The 25902-nt window shown below is 39.4% G+C and overlaps 1 protein-coding gene across 2 annotated transcripts; it reads left to right on the top strand.

Moving 5' to 3' along the window:
• Positions 1-201: 201 nt before the first annotated feature.
• Positions 202-25862, top strand: DDX59 (DEAD-box helicase 59). 2 transcript variants are annotated; one of them, XM_043964001.1, is made up of 8 exons: positions 202-964; positions 2056-2848; positions 6467-6634; positions 9255-9344; positions 16263-16514; positions 18166-18318; positions 21785-21913; positions 25172-25862. In XM_043964001.1, exons 1-8 carry the CDS (start codon positions 501-503, stop codon positions 25433-25435), a joined length of 2313 nt encoding a protein of 770 aa, XP_043819936.1. In that variant the 5' UTR covers positions 202-500; the 3' UTR covers positions 25436-25862. The 2 variants fall into 2 exon arrangements, with proteins under 2 accessions (XP_043819936.1, XP_043819937.1); XM_043964002.1 differs by having other exon boundaries at positions 656-782; positions 2046-2848.
• The last annotated feature ends 40 nt before the right edge of the window (positions 25863-25902 follow it).

Here is a 25902-nt window from a genome sequence, read left to right as displayed (position 1 = left end):
CCTCACCCTGGGGCTTCACAGTATTGGAGGTGCCCTCCACCATTTCAAATTCACCCTTTTTGCTAGGTTCCTGCCAGACTTCCATTGTCAGGATGATGCCCTGGCCCACTGTGCTTTCTTTCATCCTTTAAGGGGGATTCCTGACTCTCCAGGACATTCTCTACCAGGCCCTGGGGTGAAGCACCCCACCCCAGCTTCCTTTTATGTGTCCATTAGAACGAAAGTTATTTGAGTGCAGGGTCTTTCTTTTCGTCTTTATGTGTTATTCCCAGCGCTTCGCACAGAGCCTGGCATGCACTAAGCGCTTCCTAAATGCTTGTGGACTTTGCAGGCCCCAGTCTCTAGCCAGCTAGGAGCGCAGAGCTTTGCTCACTAGCCCGGGCTCTCAGGCCTCATTCAGGAGGCTGCAGCTGATCCGCTCCCTCCCGCAAGCCCTTCCCAGCGCGGCATGCGTCCATTTCTGGGCATGCTCCGCCTCAACCCCGAGCCTGGCCCCGGAAATGCTAGCTCGCTCCGGGTCTTCCCCGTGGTATTCGCGACTCTTCCTTTTTTTCCAGGCCAAACGCCGCCTTCGCCTCCCTCGAGTCCCCTCCCTCACCGGCGGTCCTCTCCCCCGGTTTCCGACAGGGAACCCCGGAGGGAAGCGTAGCGTGCGCCGGAGCGTACGCACGCGCACGAGCAACCCGGGAGGCCAGGCGCGGCTCAGCGCACGTCGTAGGCCGGTGCACAGGTCCGAAGACCCGACGAAGCCGAGGAGCGGAGGCGCCCGACGACCTCGGAGGGTGAGATGGTCCCGAGCGCGGAGCTGCTCCAAGAGAAGGAGGAGGAACGACTTCTCTTCCTTCCTGTTCTCTCCTCCCTCCCTAAGGAGGAAAAGAGGCGGAGGAAAAGGAGGAGAGAGGAAGTCCCTTCCCGGCTTTTGCTGCACCTCCCGTGGACGCACTTACTTCCCCGCCCCCTCCCCGTATCCTAGCAATGCCGCTGACGTAAAACTAGGGGACGAGGTTGCGGGGGAGGGGGGGAAGGGGAATGGGAGGAAATTTCAGATCGGTTTCTAGGCTACTGCGGTGACTACGCAGCCCGGAGCATTCCACTACACGGGGGGAGGGGAGGGATGGAGCTGAGTCCCGGCCCTCCCATCCCCTCCCCGCCTGGATGGGTTGGTCACTAGAAGTGCGTGTTATAGGAAGAGGGATGGGGTGGGCTGGGCAGGGGGGCGTTGTCTGGGCCTCGCCTTGGGCTCTGGCAATCCAGAAACTCAGATGAATTAGACTTTGTTTTTGGAGAAGGAGGTCTGAACTACAAAATGGAAATTGGCATCGATCCCTCAGTTTTTATTCCAAGAATTTTTAAAAATTTGAAAGGTAACCATAAGTGCCAATGCCCCCCCTTCTTTTTTTGTAAACGCAAATGAATACAGAAAAATCCAAACATAAAATGTTTATAATCCTTATAAAAGGTTTATATCTTTTTTCCATTCTATCCCTCCATTAATGTGGTATTATTAGGTGAAAACAGGTTTCTACTGCATCTCAGATGGTCCATGAGTTGGTAAAGCTTCCCTTCTGTTTGAAAATGAAAAGTTACCCCCAAAGTTTGATGGTATTTGATCCTTTTAATGAAATTAACCCATTAGCCACCAAGACGTGGTTATTGAATGCGCTTTGCGGATAAATAGTGCCACTCGACAAGATCTTGAATATTTTTTGTCGCAATGTTTCATTGTATTCCGCTAGTCAGTAAACATTCATTAAGGTCCCACAATGTGCTAAGAGTTACAGAGTTACAAAGGCAAAAGATGATCCCTATCCTAAAGAGATCAAAATTTAATGAAAGGAAACCACATGCAAGCAAGTTATGTACAGACAGGCTATCTACAAGATAAATAGGAAATAAAGAAGGGAAAGCAGGCACTAGAATTAAGGAGGGATTAGAAAAGGTCTAGTACTTTTATGCGGAGTAGTCTAGTGCTTTTTTTGGTAAAGAATGATTTGGGAATGGGGTGGAGGGAGGGAATAAATTTCATTATAGCTTTTCCTCAACAGCATACTGAAGGATGTTTGTTCCAAGATCTCTGAAAGTCAAACGGAATGTTTCTGACGATGACAAGAGTTGTGTGGCTAAGAAACTTAAACCACAAGGAGAAAAGCTGCCGTCAGAGGAAGACAGAGAGATCCCAAACGTTGCCTTAGTGGGGGAAGAAGCCTCCTTCCCATCAACGGGGCACGGCACATCGCCAGATCCAGATGGCCACTTGACTGCAATTTGTTTAGATGAACCTGAGCAGAGTGCTGAAGACAGTTGTGTTGCAGAAGAGCCACTAAAATCTTTTGCTAAAACCCAGCGGTGGGCAGAGCCAGGGGAGCCTGTCTGTGTAGTTTGTGGTCGTTATGGAGAATATATTTGTGATAAGACTGAGGCAGATGTTTGTAGCTTGGAATGTAAAGCAAAACATCTTTTACAAGTTACAGAAAAAGAAGAAAAAATGAAGCTTCAGAAAGCTGGCTCTGAGCCTGAATCTCCCCCACTTGATGCCTTTTATGCCTATAAAGAACACTCTTTTATATTAAACCTTCAGGATGACCAGGTTGAGAACCTTAAGAGACAGCTAGGAATTTCAGTACAGGGCCAAACAGTTCCAAGGCCTATTATAGACTTTGAACATTGTGGTTTTCCTGAAATCTTGAATTGCAACTTGAAGAAGTCAGGCTATGAAGTTCCAACTCCCATTCAGATGCAGATGATTCCTATTGGACTTTTGGGAAGGGATATAGTGTGCAGTGCTGACACAGGCTCGGGAAAAACTGCAGCTTTCCTACTTCCTGTTATCATCAGAGCTTTGGAAAAAGTAAGTTAAAGTTCACATGTACAGTCTGATCTCCCATTCCCTTAATATCCTGTACTTACAGATTGCAAAGACATGAACAGAACTACTGTGTAGTGACCTTTTTCTTTTCCTTTAAAAAAAATATTAGAGGGGCAGCTAGGTGTCACAGTGGATAGAGCACTGGCCCTGGAGTCAGGAGTACCTGAGTTCAAATCCGGCCTCAGACACTTAACACTTACTAGCTGTGTGACCCTGGGCAAGTCACTTAACCCCAATTGCCTCGCTAAAAAAAAAATTAAAAAAAAATATTAGAAACCTTAACAAAAATGAAGAATTATTTCAACAAGTATTTAGTAAACACTGTTTGCCAGGCTGGTACAGCTAGTTGCTGCAGTGTAATAGAGTGTTGGGCCTAGGAAAACTCATCTTCCTGAGTTCAAATTTTACCTCAGTCACTTATTAGCTGTGGAACCTCGGGCAAGTAAGTCACTTAACCCTGTTTGTCTCAGTTTCCTCATCTGCAGAGTGAACTGGAGGAGGAAATGGCAAACCATTCCAGTATTTTTGCCAAGAAAATCCCAAAGGGAGTCACAAAGAGTTGGACACAACTGAAACGACTAGACAACAAAACATCCAGTGTAATCAAGATCAGTCAGCTCCTCCAAAAATTATCATAGAAAACAACCACAAAATGCCAAGCCGAAACAAAGACTGTTTACTGTGATCAGCTAGGTGTTTTTTATTTTACTTAAAAGCTCATCTAAGGGAAAAGCATATTGATTTGATGGGAAGTTTATGAAAGAGAATAATATCTCATAAATTTCTGTCAGATTTCTAATTAGTATTTTTCATATTTATCCAAATATTTTAATCAAATTCTGAATACTACAAATCAATTTCATATACATATCTATATACACACATATGGGACAACTAGCATAGATGAAAAGAAGGAATTCCTAAATAAATAGATAGAGAAATAATTCAGAAGAAAGCATCTGTCAGTTGTCCTTCGTTCCTGAAGAGGACCAAAATGACATCACTATGTTGGAGTCAAGGTATATAGTGTGGCTGACTGTTGTTCGATCAAACCAATATGAGCTAGGAAGGCTCTGCTACAAGTTGTGCACAAATAGTTCATATGAATATTTGGAGTGGAGTTATCTCTAAATTTTCACACCTCACATTTATTTTGAGCTACTGCAATTCTGCTTTGCTCGTAGAGCACAGCACCTTCTCTGATGAGAGTGTACTCTGCTGGGTGGTCCTGTGTCCTCTGTGTCAAGAAATTGATTCCAGGAGCAGCTAGGTGGCGCAGTGGAAAGAGCACTGGCCCTGGATTCAGGAGGACCTGAGTTCAAATTCGGCCTCAGACCCTTAACACACTTACTATAAGCTGTGTGACCCTGGGCAAGTCACTTAACCCCAATTGCCTCCCCGCCCCCCCCCAAAAAAAATTGATTCAAAAGTTCTGAAAGACCTTGAAAGAGTCCTTGTAAACTTTCTTCTGACCTCCATGTGAGTATTTGCCTTGTGGGAGTTCTCTGTAAAACTGTCCTATAGGAAAACTTACATTTGACATTCAGACAACGTGGCCAGCTCATTGGAGTTTTTCTCTCTGCAGTAGAGTTGAATGCTTGGCAGTTCAGCTTGAGAAAGGACCTTAGTGTCTGGTACCGTATCTTGCCAGGTGATCCTCAGAATCTATCTAAGACAATTCAAATGGAAGCAATTCAGTTTCCTGGCATGGTGCTGGTAGACTGCCCAGGTTTCACAGCCATATGATAATGAGGTCAGCACAATGGCTCTGTAGACCTTCACTTTGGTAGGCAGTCTAATACCTCTTCTTTTCCACACTTTTGTTCAGATCCTCCCAAACACTGAGCAGCTAGTTCTAGCAATTCATGGGTTTACCCCATCATCTGTGTATACATCTCTAGGAAGTATATTGCCAAGGTAAATGATTCACATCAGTCAATATTTCTCCATTTGCTGTAATAGATGTTTCCACGTATACATGGTATGTTTCTGGCTGGTGGAGAAACTCTGTTTTCTTGGTGTTAATTGTTAGGCCAAAATTAGCACAAGCTGCAGAGAAGAGATACATACTTTACTGCATCTCAGCCTCAGAGGCTGCAGTGAGTACACATAGAAACACAGGATATAGAACAGAATATATAAAAATAAAGCAAAACTTCTTTATGTGTATCAATTTAAAAGGTCAGAGGAACCACCTACATTGGGTACAGTACTTTTTTTTTTTGCGGGGCAATGGGGGTTAAGTGACTTGCCTAGGGTCACACAGCTGGTAAGTGTCAAGTGTCTGAGGCCGGATTTGAACTCAGGTACTCTTGAATCCAGGCCGGTGCTTTATCCACTGCGCCACCTAGCCGCCCCCGGTACAGTACATTATTAACTGGTATCAGTATAATTTTATTTGTAGGTTCAAGCACTCCTGTATTGAAACAGATGTGGCCAATGAAAGTTTTCACAGTTGCCTTTCTTTTGTGACAAAACTGAGCATGGTTTGTGGTTCAGAGGCATGAGTGCCAAATCTAAAAGAAAATCACCCCTAGGGTTCTAGGAATGCACGAGCTGGATGAAGGATCCAAAAAATGAATAGTTCCTACAAATGACCAAACTTGCTTGTGAATGAAATTCTTTCTCGTTTTCTCTGCATAATTTCCCACCTGGAAATGCCCCCTGGAGACTTGGGAGGAATCGAGAGCATGATAAAAGCATGATTGATGGTGACTGATGGTTGAGCTCCACTCTTTACGTCCTTTTGTCTTTTTTAGAATTAAACCAGATAGCTGCCCATTCATTTCTTTCTTTCTTTCTTTTTTTTTTTTTTGTGGGGCAATGAGAGTTAAGTGACTTGCCCAGGGTCACACAGCTAGTAAGTGTCAAGTGTCTGAGGCTGGATTTGAACTCAGGTACTCCTGAATCCAGGGCTAGTGCTTTATTCACTTCGCCACCTAGCTGCCCTCTGCCCATTCGTTTCTGAACAATACGTTTAAGCATTATGGTTTACTCACATTACCTACTTCTCCCTAAAACAACAGTAATAAACATTAAGTGCCTGCAGATCACTATGTTAGGTGCAGGGGGAGATAGGACATTTGGATAAAGCATTGCTTCTGCTTTCATTGAGCTTATAGTCCAATAGGGGACAGGACACAATGGCAGCTATAACATGGTATATGTATATGATTAATACAATATGGCAACTATATCATGTACAAAATTAAACTTTCTTAGTAGCAAGGCCCCTAACAAAAGCATAAGGGAAGGCTTTTTGAAGGAGGTGACATTTGAGGCTGGGCTTAAATGATGGGTAGGAATTCAATAGGCTAACGCAAGAATGAAGGAATCGCTTGCTTGAGAATATAGAAGAAATAGCCTGAGAAAGAAGGAAAGGATGTTAGGCTGGCAGACAGAGGTTGGTAAATCACATAAAAAGAACGGGAGCGGCGGGCGGGAAGGGGGGGGGGGGAATGGTGTAAATGCATTTCATGGACCTCAGAAGGTGAAAAGTCATTAAGGGATAATGATGGGAGAAGAGTCCTCCCAGGGATAAAAAAGATTTATTAGTTGGTATTCTTGATGGTCTTTTTTTCCCCTTTCCTCTATTTCTAGAACAGAACTCCATCAGCACTTATTCTCACTCCAACCAGGGAATTAGCCATTCAGATAGAGAGACAAGCGAAGGAGCTAATGTGTGGCTTGCCAAACATGAGAACAGTCCTGCTTGTTGGAGGTTTGCCTTTACCTCCCCAGCTCTATCGCCTGAAACAGAACGTTAAGGTAAGAACTAATATGGCATTTTATAAGCAAAAGAAGAAAAAAGTTTCCATCCAAAGGAAACTGTAGGATTTCATTTCAGATAGACTTTCCAAGCGGACATTTAACACTAAAGATGTTTTCTGTGGAACATTTTCTTCCCATTAAATGTGAGATGCTCCTGTAAAAGTGATAAATGACATTTGCAAGGAGAATAGAAGAATAGCTAATTATAGGGCTAAGAAAGAAGGGCAGTGGTGATTAATGAGAGGGTTCATCAAGAATGGATCTAGACTAACTTAATCTCCTCTTTGAACAGGTAACTAGACTGGTAGATGGAAGGAATTCCATTGACACATTCTTCCTATATTCCAGTGAGGCATTTGGAAAAGTTTCTTGTGATTTTTTTTTTTTGTAGGCAAGAAGGAAGAAAGAGGAATAAGACTTGATATAGCATCTACTATGTGCCAGGCACTGAGCTAAGGGAAAAGCAGATTTACTTGATGGAAAATGCATGAAAGAGAATAATGTCTCATAAAGAACATTTTTACAAACTTATTTACACACTTTTTACAAACATTCTCTCATGTGATTCTCACAGCAATGCCACAAGGTAGGTAGGTAATAGTAGTCCTGGTAGCTAACATTGATATAGAGCTTGCTATGTGCCAGGCACTATGCTAAGTGCTTTATAATTATTATCTCCTTTGATCTTCACAGCAGCCTGGGAGCTAGGTGCTATTATTATCCCTGTTGAGGAAATTGAAGCAAACAGAGGTTAAGGACTTGCCCAGAGCCACATAGCTAATAAGTGTCTAAGACCAGAGTTGAACTTGGGTCATCCTGACTTCAGTCCTGGCCCTCTCCACTGCACTGATGTGGGCTTGATGATAGTTAGATAGTTAGATAGATTTGTAATTAATTATGTAAGCCAACCTAAAGAGTGTTTTTAATGGGTTGATATCATCATGGTGGGAAGTCTTTAGTGGAGTCCCCAAGTGAATTGTCCTTGACTGTTCTGTTCAACATTTTTTTTAAACAATAATTTGGATGAAGGCATAGGAAAATATGATCACACAAAGGTGAGGAGATTAACATGTTAAATGAGAGAACCAAGATTCAAAAGAGAGTTAGGTTAGAATGATGGACTAAATCTAATAAGGTGAAATTTAATAGAGAGAAATGTAAAGTCTGCTGCCTGGATGCAGAAAAGCAACTGAGCAGGGATGAACACAAATGTATTTGCCTAGACAGTAGAGGACTGAGAAAACGGCTTGACTTGTTTTAATGGGCTGCAGGCTCAGTATGATTCAACAATGTGACATGATAGCCCCAGAGCTAATGCAAACACGAACTACATGCATGAGAATATAGCATCCAAAACAAGGGAGTTTATGACTCCACTGTGTCATCTCAGAGTAGATCTGTGTTATTCTGTTCAGTTCCAGGCACATTTTAAGAAGGACGTTGACAGATTGCACTGAGTCGTAAGCAAGGCAACCAGAACCCTGAGGTTGCTTAATGCAGCAAACCTTTATTAGGATGTGTTTCAAGAGAAGGCTTAAAGCCTAACATGAGAAGTCTTAGAGATGGAGGTAATTAAAGCTATAAGCAAGGAGGCTTCTGAAACCTCATTCACAGTGCTCTTCAGAGCAGGGGGGGGGCCAGTGGTCAGTGATGATACTGCAAGAGATTGCCCTTGTGTTTGGCACACTCAGGATCTGCCAGTCTCTAATCACTTCCTTCTGGTTGATGGGCAGGATGCCCAGGTCCTTTGTCACCTCTACATTAGGGCAGTTTCATGATGTCAGGATGTACCATGGATGTGTATAGGGAGAGGAAAGATTCCCTCTCAGGTGCATCTGATTCATGCCCTGTCTCTGATATCCTGGGCAGGGAGATGCTAGCAAGGCCCCACCTTTTTACACATGTGGCATGGAAGTTTCAAGAAAAGAACAAATAGAATGGGCACATCCTGCAACGTGTCCCCAAAACAAAATCTTCCTTCAGAAGAAATTTAGCCTGAAAAAGAGAAGATTGGGGGGCGGGGGGAGTAATGAGAGCAGACTTGAAACATTTAAAGGGTTGTAGGGGAAAAGAAGGATTAGACTTGATCTTCTTGGCTCCTGAGGGCAGAACTAGCAGGGAAGTGTGTGTTGTAGAAAGGCTCCATTTTGGCTCAGTGTAAGGAAAAACTTCCTGAGAAGTAGAGTTGTCTGGCCCCAAGTGGATTGTAGTGATCTCCTCATCCCCAGAGGTCTTCATGTAGATGCTAGATGACTATTAGATGACTATCCCAGTAAGGACAGAGGAAGGGCTGAGGTAGAAGGATTTACTGTCCATGTGTGATTGGAATAGATAATCTCTGAAATCTCTTCCCACTCTGCAATTTCAGTTAGTCAGTAAACATTTATTAAGCACCTACTTTGTCAGACACTGTTCTGATTTTGCCATTGAATTACTCTGTGGTGTATTTGAAAGGTAGAATAACACTGTATTTGTTAGACCTTTTGTTGGCTTACCATATATCATTTATTGGAAGTAGGAGGGACTATCCCAACATATATGAAATCACAGTCTTTGACCCCAAAAATAGTTATCTGATTTTTTTTCCTCCTAATTTTGCCTTTCTTCTTTCTGTAAGGTTATAATAGCAACTCCTGGGAGACTTCTGGAAATAATGAAACAGAGCTCTGTGGAACTCAGCGGTATAAAAATAGTTGTCATAGATGAAGTAAGTGTTTTTAATATATATATATATATATTTTTTTAAATACAAATTGTATAATGTGATTTGAGGCAACTTTTAATGTTGGAAACCTAAGACTCTCCAGAAACAGGGGTTCTTAACTTGCTGTCCTTGGGCCCCTAACAGATCTGTGGATTGATTTAGGCAATCTGTGAACTTGTATAGGGAAAAAAAATACATCCTTATTTTCACTAGCCTCTGGTTTCCTTTTCAGTTTTATACATTTGATTTTATGCATTTAAAATCATGGTTCTGAGAAAGGATTCATATGCTTCACCAGACTGCCCAGGGGTCCATGGCACAAAAAATGTGAAGAACCTCTGGTCTAAAAAAGCAGCAAAGCCAGTGTGAGCCACATATACTCAAAGGACAGTAACCTTTTCCCCTGACCCCATAACATACATTTGCATTTACAAGGTGGTATGCTTTTGACTCAGAGCTCTCATCTCTGTGCCTGAGGAAGAAGAATGCTCTGCCTCTTAAGAAATGCTCTTTAGAAAGAAAGAAAGAAATGCTCTTATATATGGGGAATTAAGTCAAATTTATAAAAATAAGAAACATTCACCAATTGATAAATGGTCAAAGGATATGAACAGGCAGTTTTCAAGAGAAGAAATAAAACCTCTCAATAGTGATTTGAAAAATTCCCTAAATCACTTTTGATTAGAGAAATACAAATTAAAACAACTCTGAGGTACCACCTCACACTTATCAGGTTGGCTAAACATGATAAAAAAGGAACATGATGAATGATGGAGAGGATGTGGAAAAATAGGAACACATACACTGTTGGTGGAGTTGCAAAGTGGTCTGACCATTCTGGAGAACAATTTAGAATTATGCCCAAGGCGCTATATGTATATCCTCTGACCCATCAAATACTAGGACTGTATCCCAAAGAGATCAAAGATAAAGGAAAAGGGTTTTTATGTACAGAAATATTTATAGCAGCTCTTTTTGTGATGGGAAAGAATTGGAAACTAAGGGGACTTCTATCAATTGGGGAATGATTGAATACAGTAGGGTATATGAAGATGATTGAATACTTGGGGGAATGCTTCAGAAAAACCTGGGAATACTTACGTGAAGTAAAGTGAAGTGAACAGGACTATGACAACATTGTACACAGTAACAGTGATCAAATGTGGAAGACTTAGTGATAAGTCTTGTGATAAGTACAATGGTCCATGAGATTTCCAAGGGACTCAATATGAAAAATGCTATCTACCCCCAGAGAGAGAACTGGTGAACTTTGAGTACAGATTGAAACATCTTTTCTTTTCTTTATTTTCCTTGCTTTTTAAAAAACAACACTATTAGTATGGAAATATGTTTTTCTTGACTTAATATGTGTAATACATATTGTGTTTTTTGTCTTCTCAATGTTTGGGGGAGAGGATGGGGGAATGGGAGGAAGAGAATTAAGAACTAAAAATGAAATTTTTTAAAAACCCAGGATTCCTTGATTAGCAAGAACTTGATCTTATCTTAGCTGGGCTTGCAATGCCTTAAGAGAATGATTTATCAAGGCTGACTCTATTTATTTATTTGTTGATTCATTCATTCATTTTCTCAGGGCAATGAGGATTAAGTGACTTGCCCAAGGTAACACAGCTAGTAAGTGTCAAGTGTCTGAGGCCGGATTTGAATGCAGATCCTCCTGAATCCAGGGCACCTAGCTTCCCCCAATCAAGGCTGACTTTTTGCCAAAACTGTATAGATCATACTGCATATAGATTATATGGGATCTCAAACTTTGTCACATTGGTTGGTTAGAAAAGTTTGCAAATTGTTCTCAAATTATTAATCTGATAAATTGGTTTTGTGTTAAAATTGAAACTTTTTATCCTTAGTGCTCTTCACTTGAGTTCTTTTTATTCTTCCAGTATTTATTGAGTCCCTGCTAAATGCCCTATACTCTGTTAGGTGTTACAGTGTATAAAGGACAGATGAAACATTTCCATCTTACAGGAAGCTTGTACTCTAGTTGGAGAAGGAAGATAAACATATTTGAAACAATCATTGAACAGGACAGCGTGATATCTAAAACATTATACTGTAACTTAATGGTAAGTTGTGTAGCAGGGGAAATTAGTGAATAGGGCCTGATCATGCTAAAAGTTTTCTTTTTTTATGGAAGATAACTTTGAAAGAAGTTAAGGATAAAATTAATGCTTGTCATTATATAATTTCACTTGAATTTGGGACTTGAACATAGTCTGGATGAGTAGAGAGGGAAGGGAGGACTTTCCAAGGAGGAGGAGGAGCATGTAGCAAGATCGAGGCAAGAGAAAGTATGTATCTAATGCATTGTTGGTGGAGCTGTGAACTGATACAACCATTGTGGAGAGCAGTTTGGAACTATGCCCAAAGGGTTATAAAGCTTTGTGTACTGTGAGGGCCAAATTTAATATATGGAGAGTTAATTGAGTGGCTCACTGTAATATTGGGGTCCTGGAAATAATGAGGGACTTCTAGGTCCAAAGCTCTCTCCCCTCCAAACTGCCTTTTTTGATATTTCTCCCAGGCCAATAAGAAAGGAGCCTAACAACCTCTTTTCCACAAACAAATCCGGTTTTATTAATGGGAATAAAATAAACAGCAAAAGTGAAGTTAATAAAAATCAAAGATAAGGGAATAGGGAAAAAGAAATACGGATAATCCTCCTAACTCTAACCTACGTCTATACAATCCCCAAACTCACTTCGAGTTCAGCTAATTCAGAAGAAAGCAGGGCTTTTATGTTAACTCACCACCTGGGGCTCGTAGCTTCAATGGAAAGCGGCTAGGGCTCACAGGACAAAAACTGCTCCTGTGCTGCTCACGCCACTGGAAAGAAAGTGACTCCCACTGGGAAGAAAGTGACTCCGGAAGAGATTGAGCTCCCCTCAGCCAGTGTTTACTCTTTCTCTCCCAAAAGGGGAGGTCCTTCGAAACTGCCTGTGGAGAGTGGTTTCTCCTGCTGACATCAGCAGCATGTCCCTTCAGGGCAGGACTGGTGTGGCTCATCCAATCAGTCAGCCAAATTCCAATAATCTTACCACAATACCCTTTGACCTAGGAATATCACTATTAGGTCTTTTTCCCAAAGAGATAATAAAAAAGGGAAAAGGACCCACAGGTACAAAAATATTTATAGCTGCTCTTTTTGTGGTGGCAAGGAATTGGAAATTGAGGGGTTGCCCATGAATTGGGGAATGGCTGAACAAGTTGTGGTATATGAATGTAATGGAATACAATTGTGCTGTAAGAAATGATGAGCAGGCAGATTTCAGAAAAACCTGGAAATATTTGAATGGAATGATGCTGAGTGAAGTGAGCAGAACCAGGAGAACATTATACACAGTAAGAGCAACATTGTGTCTTGATCAACTGTGATAGACTTGATTCTTCTCAGCAATACGATGGTCCAAGATAGTTCCAAAGGACTCATGATGGAAAAAGCTCTCCAAATCCAGAAAAAAATAAAAAGAACTGTTGAATCTGGGTACAGATTGAACCATACTATTTCTATTGTTTTTGTTATTGTTTTTCTTTTTTGAGGTTTTTCCTTTTTGCTCTGATTCTTTTCTCATAACATGACTAATACAGAAATGTGTTTAATGTGATTGTACATATATAACCTATATCAGATTATTTGCTGTCTTGGGGAGGGTGGAGGGAGGGTAGGGAGGGAGAAAAATTTGAAACTAGAAATCTTATAAAAACAAATGTTGAAAATTATCTCTAAATGTAACTGGAAAATAATAAAATATTTATATGGAAAAAAAAGAGAAAGTATGTATGCCGTGGGTTCTGTGAGACAGAAGCTGAGGATTTGTCTTGGGAACTAGAGGGGAATAAAGTTGGATAGATAGGACTGGGGAATCACATTATGGGGTCCTTAAAAACTGGGCAGAAGAGTTTGGATTTGATATAGTAGGAAGCTATTATAGCTGCTTGAGCAAGGCATTGTTTAGGGAGATGAGTTTGGTTGTAACAGTGTACAAAGCGGATTGAAGAAGAGTAGGACCAGGTCTCAGAAAGGCCAGCAGAGAGGCTGTTGTAGGAATGCTGCAGGTGTGTGAAGGGAGGCCTACAACAAGGGCCTTGGAAGGAGAAATCTGGAGGAAGGGCTGAGTGGGAGAAGTATTGTGAAAGAGGATTGAACAGGATTTAGTGACTGATGAGATGTGAAAGCAGGGGATGGAAGATAGTGATGTTATCTTTTAAAATAGCACGTCAGGTGGGGTGAGAGAATGAGTATAGTCTAAATATGTTGAATTTGAGATGACAAAGGAACTTCTGATATCATGTGGGTGGCTGGAACTGAGGAGCCTGGGGTCATCATCAGAGAAGCCTTGCTGATTCTTCTTCCACATAGTGCTCTGTATTTAACTATGGGGTGTGTGTGTGTAAATATATGTACAAGTTAACTTTTATTTATGCTGTATATTTTTATGTACTTGTCTCCCCCTTTAGCATATAAATTCATTTAGAGTAGATATCATTTCATTTTTTATACTCACATCCCCAGTGTCTAACATGATTCCTGGCACATAGTAAGTGTTATTATTATTATTATTATTAATCAATTTAATCAAGATGATTATTAAATACTTGATTGATTGAGATAATAATTGAAACCATGAGATAGGATGATTTATCTGAGGAAGAGTGAAGAAAATAAAGGTTATTTGTTACAAGGGAAGAGTTCTGTGGGCATGGAGGCATACTAGATAATGACTGTTGTATTAAAAAGAATGAAATCATCATTAAAACCTCTTTTTTGAAAATGAAAGAAAATCAGGGGCCAGTGACTAAGCCTGGAGGTTGGAGGGTTGGCACAAGGAATTTGAGAAGGATTCTGTACAGAATTGAGACAAGAAAGAAAAACTGATTACCATAGTATCACAGAAGTCAAAGTTACAAGTACAGTGTTCAGTGTTGCAGGCAAGTAACACGGGATGAGGACTAGGCAAAGGCCTTCAGATTTTACTGGAATGACAATATTTTGGAATTGTCGAAATTTGAAAGTATAGTATTTGGTAAAATATTGATGTTTGAAACCAGATAACAAGAGACTAAGGGTGGAATGAAGAGTGGTGAAATGGAAGCAGCCAGGAGTATGCTGGCTGTTTAAGAAGTTTGGCAGTAAAGGGGACTGTGAGATTTAAAATTGGATATAAGAGCATTAAAATTCCCTTTAACCTTTCCCTTATATATATCTTCCAGACCAGCAAGAGAAAGAAGCCTCTGAGCTTTAATTAGAGATAGATTACTTAGCTTTTATTGTTTGGGAATTAATTAGCCAACAAACAAGGTGATGCTGATTAGTGAAATAGGAAAGTAGAAATACAAATAGTCTTAGATCTAAGCTTAGTCTATATTCCTTATAAAACTCACGGAATCCCAAAGCCACCTCTGAGGCTGAGAACCTCGTCAAGCACGTGCTGCTACTGAGGACCAGGGCCAATCACTAGAACATGCTCTCAAACCTGAGTCAGCGTGTGTGTGCAGAGCGAGAGAGACCACTTCCATTCTCTCCTCATTTTTAAGCTCGCACCCCGGAAGTGGAGTGCTTGGTCACGCTCTCCCAAGCATTAGCAGATGCACGACTGTTCCTCACGCTCTTCTCCCCGAAAGGGCAGTCCTTCAAAAACTGGCATCCTTCAGTTATTGTTTAGCCAACTCTTAAATTTTAGTTAAAAGCTTTCATTTTTTACCACAGGACATAGGGTTTTTAAGCTTTTTTTCCCTTGTCTATCAAGTCTCTTGTCTTCTTTACTCTTGACTTTTGTATTTTCAGGGTAAGAACAATAACTCACATTTATGTTATGATGTATATTTAAGGGGGCGGCTAGGTGGCACAGTGGATAAAGCACTGGCCCTGGATTCAGGAGGACCTGAGTTCAAATGTGGCCTCAGACACTTGACACTAGCTGTGTGTGACCCTGGACAAGTCATTGCCCCACCAAAAAACCCCCCCAATGTATATTTAGACTATTTAATAGCCATCACTCATTTAAGTAAGATATTATACCAAAGTATATGAAGTTTTAATCTTTAATTATACTTTGAATTTATATAGTATATTAATGAGTTAATTTATGTAAAGTGCTTTGCAAGTATTAAAGTGCTACATCAATGTCACCTATTATCTTTGTTATAAAGTACTTTCTTCCTAGCAACCCTGTGACATAGCAGGTACTAGCATTATTATCCCCATTTAATTTAAAGATGAAGAAAGTGAGACAAGGAGAGGTTGTAACTTGCCCAGAATATAGTACTACATAGTAAGTCTCAGAAGCAAGACCAAAAATCAGTTCTTGACTTCTTGTCCAGGGAATTTTCCATTTCATTATCTGACCTCTCACACTCCTTTTACTTCTAAAGGGAATAACACATTATCTAATCTTTTCCACCTTCTTTCTTTGCAACTGGATAGGGAATATTATTACTTAGATTTACACACAAGAAATTCAGAGAGAGTACCTTCCTGAAGTCCTGTAGTAGTCATTGTGTGAGGAATACGATTTTGGCTTTGGGCTTTTGTACCCAGTGTACTACCCCCTAAGGCTCAGTACTCTGTGTGCATATATATGTCTGCTTTAGAGTTGATATTTGTTTTACATTTTGGCTTCAGGCAGTTGGTTTTTCACGTGTGAATGACTCAAAAAAATAGAGTGAGACGATAATATTAAGATACAACCATTTATATGCTACATCTAGAGAACAGCAGGCCAATTTTTAAAATATTTGAATGCTGTGACAAAGTTAAATGAAGAGTTAAAAAAACCAGTGAAATGGTTTATTTTTATTTTTCTTATATGATGGATACATTGATATTTATAATGTTGAAGTGTTATCTACTTTTTTTCTATAAGTATATCACTTTGTAACTTTATAATGATTTCATTTTAGGCTGATACCATGTTAAAAATGGGTTTTCAACAGCAAGTTCTTGATATTTTGGAAAACACTACTCTTGACCGTCAGACCCTTTTGGTTTCTGCCACAATTCCAGCAAGCATAGAACACCTGGCAAGCCAACTTCTACATGACCCTGTGAGAATTATCATTGGAGAAAAAAATCTGCCCTGTCCCAATGTCCGCCAGATCATTTTGTGGGTAGAAGAACCTTCCAAGAAGAAAAAGTTATTTGAGATCTTAAATGTGAGTAGAGAAATAAACTTTTACATTTAAAGTTGACAGACAATGGGTACATTTTTTCTCCCAATTTTTACAATAATGATTTTAGGTAGAATCAGTATGAAAATTTGATGACATTCTACTTTTTTTCTAGCTTTTCCTGAAAGTCATAAGAAAATTAGATATTTAGAGTTGAAAGTTTAAAGTTTAAATTCTTTTTCTCTTCATTTTCTCGAATTTTCATATAGAAAAATCTTAACATTTTCATTTAGGATCATAAATCATAGCATCCTAGATTTAGAGCTGGGACCTTAGAGAACTTAGAGGGACTTTAAAGGCCACTGAGTCAGTCACTTTTTTTTTTTTTTTGGCGAGGCAATGAGGGTTAAGTGACTTACCCAGGGTCACACAGCTAGTAAGTGTTGAGTGTCTGAGGCTGAATTTGAACTCAGGCCCTCCTGACTCCAGGGCCAGTGCTCTATCCACTTCAGCCCCTTCATTTTACTGATGAGGAAGCTGAGGATCATTAAGTTTTTGCCCTGGGTCTCAGGGCTAGTGAGTATATGAGGACAGATTCTAAATCTCCAAGGTCAGCACTCTCTCCTCTGTGCCATGCAATCCTTTTAGGTGAATGTGGACACTGGCTAAATTTTTAAAGTTCTAAGTAACTAGAGTACTTTAGTTATATGTGTTACTTACCCCTCTGCAAGAAGTATGTAAAGTGTGCTCATTGTCCCTAATGGCTTATGATGTGTTTCTAGTACGTTCATGCTAGGGTACAAAAATGTAGGGGAGGGGAGGGAGGGAGGGGAAGAGAGAGAGAGAGAGAGAGAGATTGATTTACATTTTTCTTAATTATTAATGATAAAGTATGGCTTCTTTTAAAAGGGGACCCCCAAGAAAGAGGTTTGCCCTATTGAAATAAGCATCTTCTTTAAAATATCCTCCCTCATGTATTTAACCCATTTGTCCAGGGTTAAAAATTAGCTTTAAGTACATAGGAGAAAATTTATTTAGCACCACACTTATTTTTATTTTTAGGATTTAAATTAAGGATGAACATTTTAATATTCTTTTTTTAAAATGGTTTATTTTTTTCTCAATTACATGTAAAAAACTATTTTAAACATTCATTTTTAAAAATAATCTTTGAGTTCTAAATTCCCTCCCTTCTCTACCCTCTCTCTTCCTTGAGAAGGCAAGCACTTTGATATAGATTATACATGTACAGTCATGTAAAACATTTTCATATTAGTCATGTTGCAAAAGAGAACACAGACCCAAAAAAAATCAACAAAAATGAAAAAAGTTAAACTGTATGCTTCAATCTGACTCTATCAGTTCTTTCTCTGGGGCTGGTTAGTATTTTTCATCATAAATCCTTCAGAATTGTTTTGTTACATTTTAATATTCTATTATCCTTAAGGCGGTAAGAGGTGTCTGGGTCTATCTTAGTTCTGTCTTCTGAGAAGAAGAAAATAATTGGGTTGTGGACCCTTGGGAGAATATTTTAAACAAGATGCTTGTTGGAATAAACCCCTTTTTATCCCATATCAGTTGTAATAACCGTTTAGCCGGTGTGCTAAATGTAATAGACTCAGAAGCATTTTCCACCATAGGCCATGTGATAAGAATAACCTAAAATAGCTTTTTCAAATGACTTTTTTTTTTTCAGGATGACAAACTCTTTAAGCCTCCGGTGCTCGTGTTTGTAGACTGCAAACTAGGAGCTGACCTTTTGAGTGATGCAGTTCATAAGATCACTGGGTTGCAAAGCATATCTATGCATTCAGATAAGCCACAAGTAGAAAGAACAAGGATATTGCAGGTTTGACTCTCCTATTTATTCTGTGTGATTCGAACAAACAAAACCAAACATGCCGTGTACATTGTCTCATTTTCACTTATGTGTCACTACCCAATTCTTACAGACCTTACTGTTACCCTAAGATTTTAAAGGAAGTTATTGTTCATCTTTGAAGTAGAGGTCAGATCTTCACAAGCTTAAATCCCCTTCATTCTGAAATTGTCATCACTGGGGCAGAAGTTTTGCTAAATAAGTTAATAGTGTTAGCAAGATTACTGGAGATTATGGGGATGTTTAAGTTTCTTGAAAGGACAGATCTTTAGAAAATGTAGAATTTCACATAAAATAGTGTATTGTTAATCCCTTTCTATGTGTTCATTCAAACAAATCCCAGTTCCCTATGGATCTTTTTGATTTTGCCTCCTAGCTGTACTTGAATGTGTCCTTTAAAAAAAAAACAACAACTGTATTTAGCCTACAATTCAAAACCTTAATCATTTACAATGGCCTTTCCTCATATTAATACACAAATTTAAGAAGTTTTTAACTTGTGCCTTTCTTAGGATATCATAAAATTAACTCAGCATTCAGAAATTCAGGTTGTTAAATCATCGATTTTCAAAACTTCTAGAAGGGGCATCAGCAGCCATCTAGGCCAATCTATATCTGAAAAAAAAAAAAGAGTCATTTTTACAACATGCCTGAAAAATGGTCTACTAACAGGAGCAACAACAGGAGGTTTGGAGTTAGAAGATCTGACTCTGCTGGTTATTACCTATATGACTTAGAACGTGTCACTTAACCTCCATTTTTTCACCTGTAAAATAAAGGGGGGGGAACCACAGCTACATGGCACAGTGGATAAAGCACCAGCCCTGGATTCAGGAGGACCTGAGTTCAAATCCGTCCTCAGACACTTGAAACTTACTATTTGTGTGACCTTGAGCAAGTCACTTAACCCTCATTGCCTCGCAAAAAAAAAAAAATGAATAAAATAAAATAAGGGGGGGGGGAATGTAGGAGATCCTCTGGAACAAGACCATTCCTTTTCTGGAGAGTTCTGATTATTAAGACATTTCCCTTGTATCAGGCCTAAAATTGCCTCTTTGCAACTTACCTCCATTGTTCCTTAGTTCTTCTGTCTGGGCCTAAATAAAATGTGTCTCATATTTTTTGATACAATGGTCCTTCAGATTTATGCAGACAGTTATCCCCCGCCCCATATTTAACATTCCTAGATCCTTTTATTGATTCTTATGTAGCATAAATATGAGGCCCTTTACAACTCTTGGCCCCTTTCTTTTGATGATCTGTTTATCATTGTCTTTTCTAAAATGTGGTGCCCAGAATTTGACACAGTGCTTCAGGCACAATCTGACCAGGGCAAAGTATAGGGAGGTTATTATTATTTTGTTATTGGAAGCTATATCTCTCAATGCAGCCCAAGATGATATAGAGTTTTTTTGGCTGCCCTATCACACTTGACCTGTACTGAGCTTGTATCCCACAAGGACTCAAGATCTTTTTAACCTAAACTGCTATTTGAACATTTTGGCCTATTTGTACTTGTGAAATTGAGTTTTCAGATCAAAATGAAAGTTTACATATATCCCTGTTAAACTATGTCTTTAATTTATCTTTAAATACAATAAAACTATTAAAAAATGTAAAAACCATTCTTAGGTCACAGACAGTATAAAAGCAGATAACCAAAGGGATTTGGCCTATAAGCCATAGTTTGCCAACCCCTGCTTTGAGCTGTCAGTATTCTTTTAATCCTTACTACCACACAGAGTATTATCTACAGTCCTCGTGGCTCTTTTATTTGTACTTAGAGCTAGGATTCAGATATAGCATTTTATATTTGGCAATATATGGTGTTATATGAAAGGAGAGAAGGCAATATATGAAAGTGTTGTAAAAAATGACAGTGTCTTAGGTTTACAGCTATCTACTAATACAGAGATCTGCTGAACATGGATTAAAAAGAAAGTTGTACCTATTTAATCTTTCTCTGTCATTCGAATCTATCTTTAACTCAGCAAACATTTATTAAATGCATATCATTGTGCTGGGTACTAAGGTGACCAAGACAAAAATGAAAGAGCACTGCATCAAGAAATTTAAATTCTACTGGTTCCATCACTTTCTAATCCTTCCCCTCTCTACCATCAATTTCTGCTTCTCACCCCCAAAATGTTGCTTTCCCAGAAAGGAAGATGGATTTGGATTGGTTAGTTACTGAAGGAGATGTAGTATTTGAAGGACTATGGGTAAGTCTTACCTGTGAAGAGCAGGTATATTTGAAAGGATGCTCCTTTCTTTTAGTATAACACTGTGTGGGAACCTCCTGACTTTTTCCTAACTCTTTGTTCAAAATGTTATAACAGCAAATCATTGCAGGGATCCCTGAGTAACATAAACGAAAATCCTTTTATTAAGTTTTACTCTGTCATAGATTTGATTTTATTTTGAGTTAGATTATAACCCCCATGACCATCATGAACTCCTACATCCTTCTTATTACATGGAAGCAAATCACTTCACTTCCTTCGACCTTCTTGTCCTTCTCTTTTAGAAAATAAGGGGGCTGCACTAAACTCTCAAGTTCCATGACCTGTACCTTGTATGTTATTATTGCTTTTGAATCACAATGAGACTCATCTCTACCTTTTTTGCCCCTCTCCGACAATGGAAACACATAAGCCTATTTACTCTGAAGCAAAGAAGTTTATAATACATAGTCAATGTGCAGGGTATTGGCCTTGGTGTCAAGTGATCAACATTATGAGCCTTGCCCTCACTGGGGACATAGGACATATACCTATAGCTTTTGTTTTTCATTCTTTTCATTTCTGCCCAACTCTTTGTGATCCCATCTGGGGTTTCCTTGGCAAAGACACTGGAACAGTTTGCCATTTCCTTCTCTAATTCATTTTACAGATGAGGAAACTGAGGCAAACAGAATTAAGTGACTTGCCCAGAGTCACGCAACTAGAAAGTGTCAGATTTGAACTCTGAATCAAGGCCCAGCACTCTATCCACTTCGTCACGTTGCTGCCCACATGCAGCTAATAGAATCAGAAGTACATGTAGAGGTTTAGACATATGCTGGGAGAAATCTGAGGAGTTGAGGAAAGAGGGGGGAAAGGACTGCATTTGGAATCCGAGGACCCACATTCAAATTCTGACTGATGCTTACCACTTGTGTGATATTGGGAAGTTACTTCATCTCTCTCATCCTCAGCTTTGTAAAATGAGGGGTTTATCATAGAGTGTCCAAGCTATAAACAACACTCTCTACAGACGAGATGGCCTCTCGGGTCCCTTTAAGCTTTTGCTATAATACTGTGAAACAAGTTTTGGTGGGAGAATATCATGGAAGGTTTCATGGAGGAGAAGGTATATGAGCTAATTCTTCAACTTTCTAGAGACTCTGTAATTCTTCATATGGAAGCTTATATTTTAATGAATGCTTTCTTGACAGGGATTATTTCAAGGAGAATATGAAGTTGTAGTAAGCACTGGAGTCCTGGGACGAGGACTAGACTTGATCAATGTCAAACTGGTCGTCAATTTTGATATGCCTTCTAGTATGGATGAATATGTCCATCAGGTAAAAACGGTTTTCTCTGGTATCCTAAAACTCTATTTGGGAATTGTTTTTAGGTTCCCTTTAATGGTTCTGTGAGCCCACTGATAGGAATCTTCCCTCTCGTTTCCAGTAGAGATTGCTATTTAAATTAATACATCAGAGCAAAACCCTTAAGAATCTTTCTGTTTGGTGAAAGTCTTGCCTCCATCCATTTATAGTCAGCCATGGGTTCCCACATAAAGAGGGCTTTCCCTTCTCACAAAAGCCTTCTGCACATGTCCTTGCCCAGCGTGTACTGGAATTAGGAAGGAATGAGTTGTGGATGACTCTTCTTGCCTGTTGCGTTCACCTGCCTGCTAAGATAGAGGATGGGTCTTTAAAGTGGAGTAGCAACATGGGACACTTTGGGATCTGGGCTGTGTGCCAAGGCCATCTACTCTGCAGCTCCAGATATGTTCAATTTGGCAGCTGCTTATGGCTTTCAGAGCCTGTTCCCTGTTACTTGTTTGCTGGAATGAGACACCATCAAATGTTCCCACCCTGCCTCATGTGAGTCTCTGCTGGAGAGAAGGGTTTGTCTGGGTTTTAGATGTGCAGCTCTGGAAATCACCTGAGAAATGAGAGCTGCACAAGTGTACACCTCAGACCAAGCAGTAACTTCCAGATTTGGTTTCCAGAGCTAAGGATAGCAGCTCTGGACTTTAACCTCTGGGTTTGGCCTGGTTATCCCACCAGTTGCTTGGGAGCTATTTTTAGGCACCTATGGAAATTGGAAACATGGTAATCATGATTGTATATTTATATAATAAAATCTTTTTTTTTTTGGAGGTGGTCCATGGGAGCAAATTTTTCAGATAACCAAAGCTTGCCCACTTTGCCACTGAAACATTCTTTTAATTTAACCATTTTGAGGAAAATCTTTCTAAAAACAGTTGATACTTTCCTGCTGCTTTAATCAGTGTCTACTGAATGTACAGGTATAGATCAATAGAGCTCATTTGATCCAATATGTTCATTCTGTAGATAGGAAGCTAAGTCCAGAAATATTAATGCCTTGTATAGGGCTTACACAAGCAAAAGTGGGACCAGAACCCAAGTCTTCTCACTCATAGCCCCATGTCCTGTGTACTATATTGTACTGATGAATCTGGATTGACTTTGTTAGATCAGTTATCGTGCTGGGTTGTAATCTAGTGGTGTTCTTGAGGAATGTGAAGCCGATAACTCTTCACTAAAGGGCTCCAGACCATCCTGCCTAGTCTTCTGTATGCTTCTTAATTTCCTTTTTCTCCTCCCTCATTGCCAGCTGCCTTTTCTGGTTGCTGTTAGTATGCCTGACTCTTGTAACCCACTGTTGCTGCCACTCGAATTTTGCTATGGGCTAGTACATGGGATTGGTTGTTATTGTGTGAAAATGAGGGTCTTTTCTACCAAAATGCATGAACTTTGCAGGCTATTTTGGATGATTTGGGGGGGGCAGAGATTTGTAGATGTTTTTCCAGATGGTTCTGGATAAGAGTGCTGGAAGTTTGACTTGGATGGGGTGGGGGAGTGCATAATTACTGAGTATCAGTCAACAAGCCAAATTAGTATGAGGCCCACCTGAAACAAATTAATTTAATCCTAAAGAAACTAGATTATAATTAATTTAAAAAATATTTACATATATATATCTATATGTATATGTATAGAGATATATAGATATAACCTATATCAGATTACCTGCTGTCTAGGGGAGGGGGGAGGGAGGGGAGGGAGGGAGAAAAATCTGAAATTGTAAAGCATGTATAAACAAAAGTTGAGAACTATCTTTACATGTAACGGAAAAAATAAAATATCTCATTAAAAAATATTTACAGGGAAGAATATTGGACTAGAAATTGGAAATCCTGTATCCTAGTCACTCTTCTTCCAGTAACTTGGTCTATGACTTTCTACAAGTCACTTCATTTGAAGGGGTTGGGGTAGATGATCCCTAAGGACTTCTGGTTCTCTAGCATTATTTGTGCATTAGTATAATTCTTTAGAATGCCATCAGTTACAAATATCAGGTGCTATTAACATTAGTAAGTATGGAATGTGTGGTAAAATACTTTTGTCAGACTGATAAATATTGTGAAGCCATCTAAGGATTACACTTTAAAAAACACACCTTGATTTTCATTAACATGACCGACCACTCTTTGTACTAGTGTAGATCGAAGCTTCTATATACCTTGGCAAATGGTTCTGTTTGCTACTGTAATAAAAATATTAAAAAGACCCTCAGAAGCTAGTGACCTTGAAATTAGTTAGACAGATCCTTAGACACGTTGTCCATTTCCAGGGTTAAATATGAAATCTTTCCATGACCTGTCAGAGCTCGCTTTTGACAAGCTCAGAACTTAAAAACCCTGGGGTCCCCTCCGGGCCATGATGAAGAATCTAAGCAGTACTTAAGTAGAGGATGTTGTTTGTCAACCATTGTGAATATATCATGGACCACATGTGGAAACATGCCTATTTGTAGATGAGCAGATTGAGCTATACTGGCAGACAGACATCCTGGCTTCAAGAATGTTGATGAATTGGTTGAGGGAAGTAGCGATTATTTCCCACTTAAGAATAGTTTTGGTTTATTTTGCTTAGTTTAAGTTAGAGATAATTTGATGTTTGCATTAACATCAACTGTTTTCAGACTATGGTGACACTGTAGCTAATTTTGAATTACTTTAAAATGCTTTACCCAAACTTAGAAAACCAATCTGAACTTTAACAGATTTCTGGAAATGGATTATAGAATGCGTATCTGAACAGCTATAAGAGACATGAGTTATGTTTGCCCAAGTCTTTCTCTGGGTGGTCTCTTGTCCACCACTGGGGAAGGAGGAAGACCAACCTGTGATTTAATTGCTGTTGGAGACTTTGAGTAGGAAACCAGCTCCCTATAGCACAATCAATCCCTCCCAGCCCTCAGAGCAGTTCTTATAGAATCCATAAGTTCAGTTCTTTGAATGGGAATGAATTATGATATTCCATGTGAGTTTATCGCTTTCAGACACCATTGATGAAATAGCTTTAGTGTCACATTTCAGGTGGGACTAGTATTCTAAAACTGGTAGATAATCCCCCATTTAACTAAAGATTATAGCCTGAGTTCTTTAAAAAGTAATTTCTGTTCCTAAGGTTTGATAATAGGAAAGCTAATATTAGTAAAGCTTATTAAAATTATGTCTTCCCTTTTTTTTCCATTTGAATGGAGGTTAAGATTTTAAATGATCCTTTGAATTTCATTTACAGGTTGGAAGAGCAGGAAGATTAGGTCACAATGGAACTGCAATTACTTTCATCAATAACAACACAAAGAAGCTTTTTTGGGATATTGTGAAGAGAGTCAAACCAACAGGATCCATTCTTCCTCCTCAATTACTAAACTCCCCTTATCTCCATGAACAGAAGAGAAAAGAACAGCAAAGAGTTAACCAGGGGCAGAATACCCTAGTAACTGGTGATAATCTTATGGACATTATTAAAAAACATGATAAAAGTCATTCTCAGAAGTAACTAATTGTGCCACTTTAGATAATCTTGTCATTGTGCAATATCAATGAAAATTCTACAAATTACTATCATATAGTATCTGACTAAACAGAGCATATTTGTAAGGTGAGGATATAGGAGATGATTTTTGTTACTGTTGGATATGTCAGATTTGGACAGCAGGAGTTGTACATGTCTTCTTTACCTTCATATAATTGCTAAAGATTGCCATTCTGTCTGTAATAAGTGAGATTGAAAATAAAGGATCTGTTTTTGTCCTCTGTTCAGAATTACTTTGAGAAGATTAAAAATCTTTTTCCATTAAGAAAAGATCTTAGTTTTCTTTCCCCTCCAGTCCAGTAAACATACTTGTTTACAATTTCTAAGAAGACATTTTCAGGGATTATTTCATATTTGTGCCACATGTTGCTTTGCCAGTTGATAACTTCACATATGCATGTAAAAAGATATTTTGATGCTTCTGTACTATG

Source organism: Dromiciops gliroides, chromosome 4, assembly GCF_019393635.1.
Source record: "Dromiciops gliroides isolate mDroGli1 chromosome 4, mDroGli1.pri, whole genome shotgun sequence".
Classification (NCBI taxonomy): domain Eukaryota; kingdom Metazoa; phylum Chordata; class Mammalia; order Microbiotheria; family Microbiotheriidae; genus Dromiciops; species Dromiciops gliroides.
This window is presented reverse-complemented; position numbering and strand designations above follow the sequence as displayed.

Excerpts from the sequence above, each read along its gene's own strand:
- DDX59 (XM_043964001.1), top strand. The coding sequence starts at position 501 with ATGCTAGCTCGCTCCGGGTCTTCCCCGTGGTATTCGCGACTCTTCCTT. Across the intron at positions 2,849-6,466 it reads TCATCAGAGCTTTGGAAAAA|AACAGAACTCCATCAGCACT; the intron begins GTAAGTTAAAGT and ends CTCTATTTCTAG. Across the intron at positions 9,345-16,262 it reads AAATAGTTGTCATAGATGAA|GCTGATACCATGTTAAAAAT; the intron begins GTAAGTGTTTTT and ends ATTTCATTTTAG.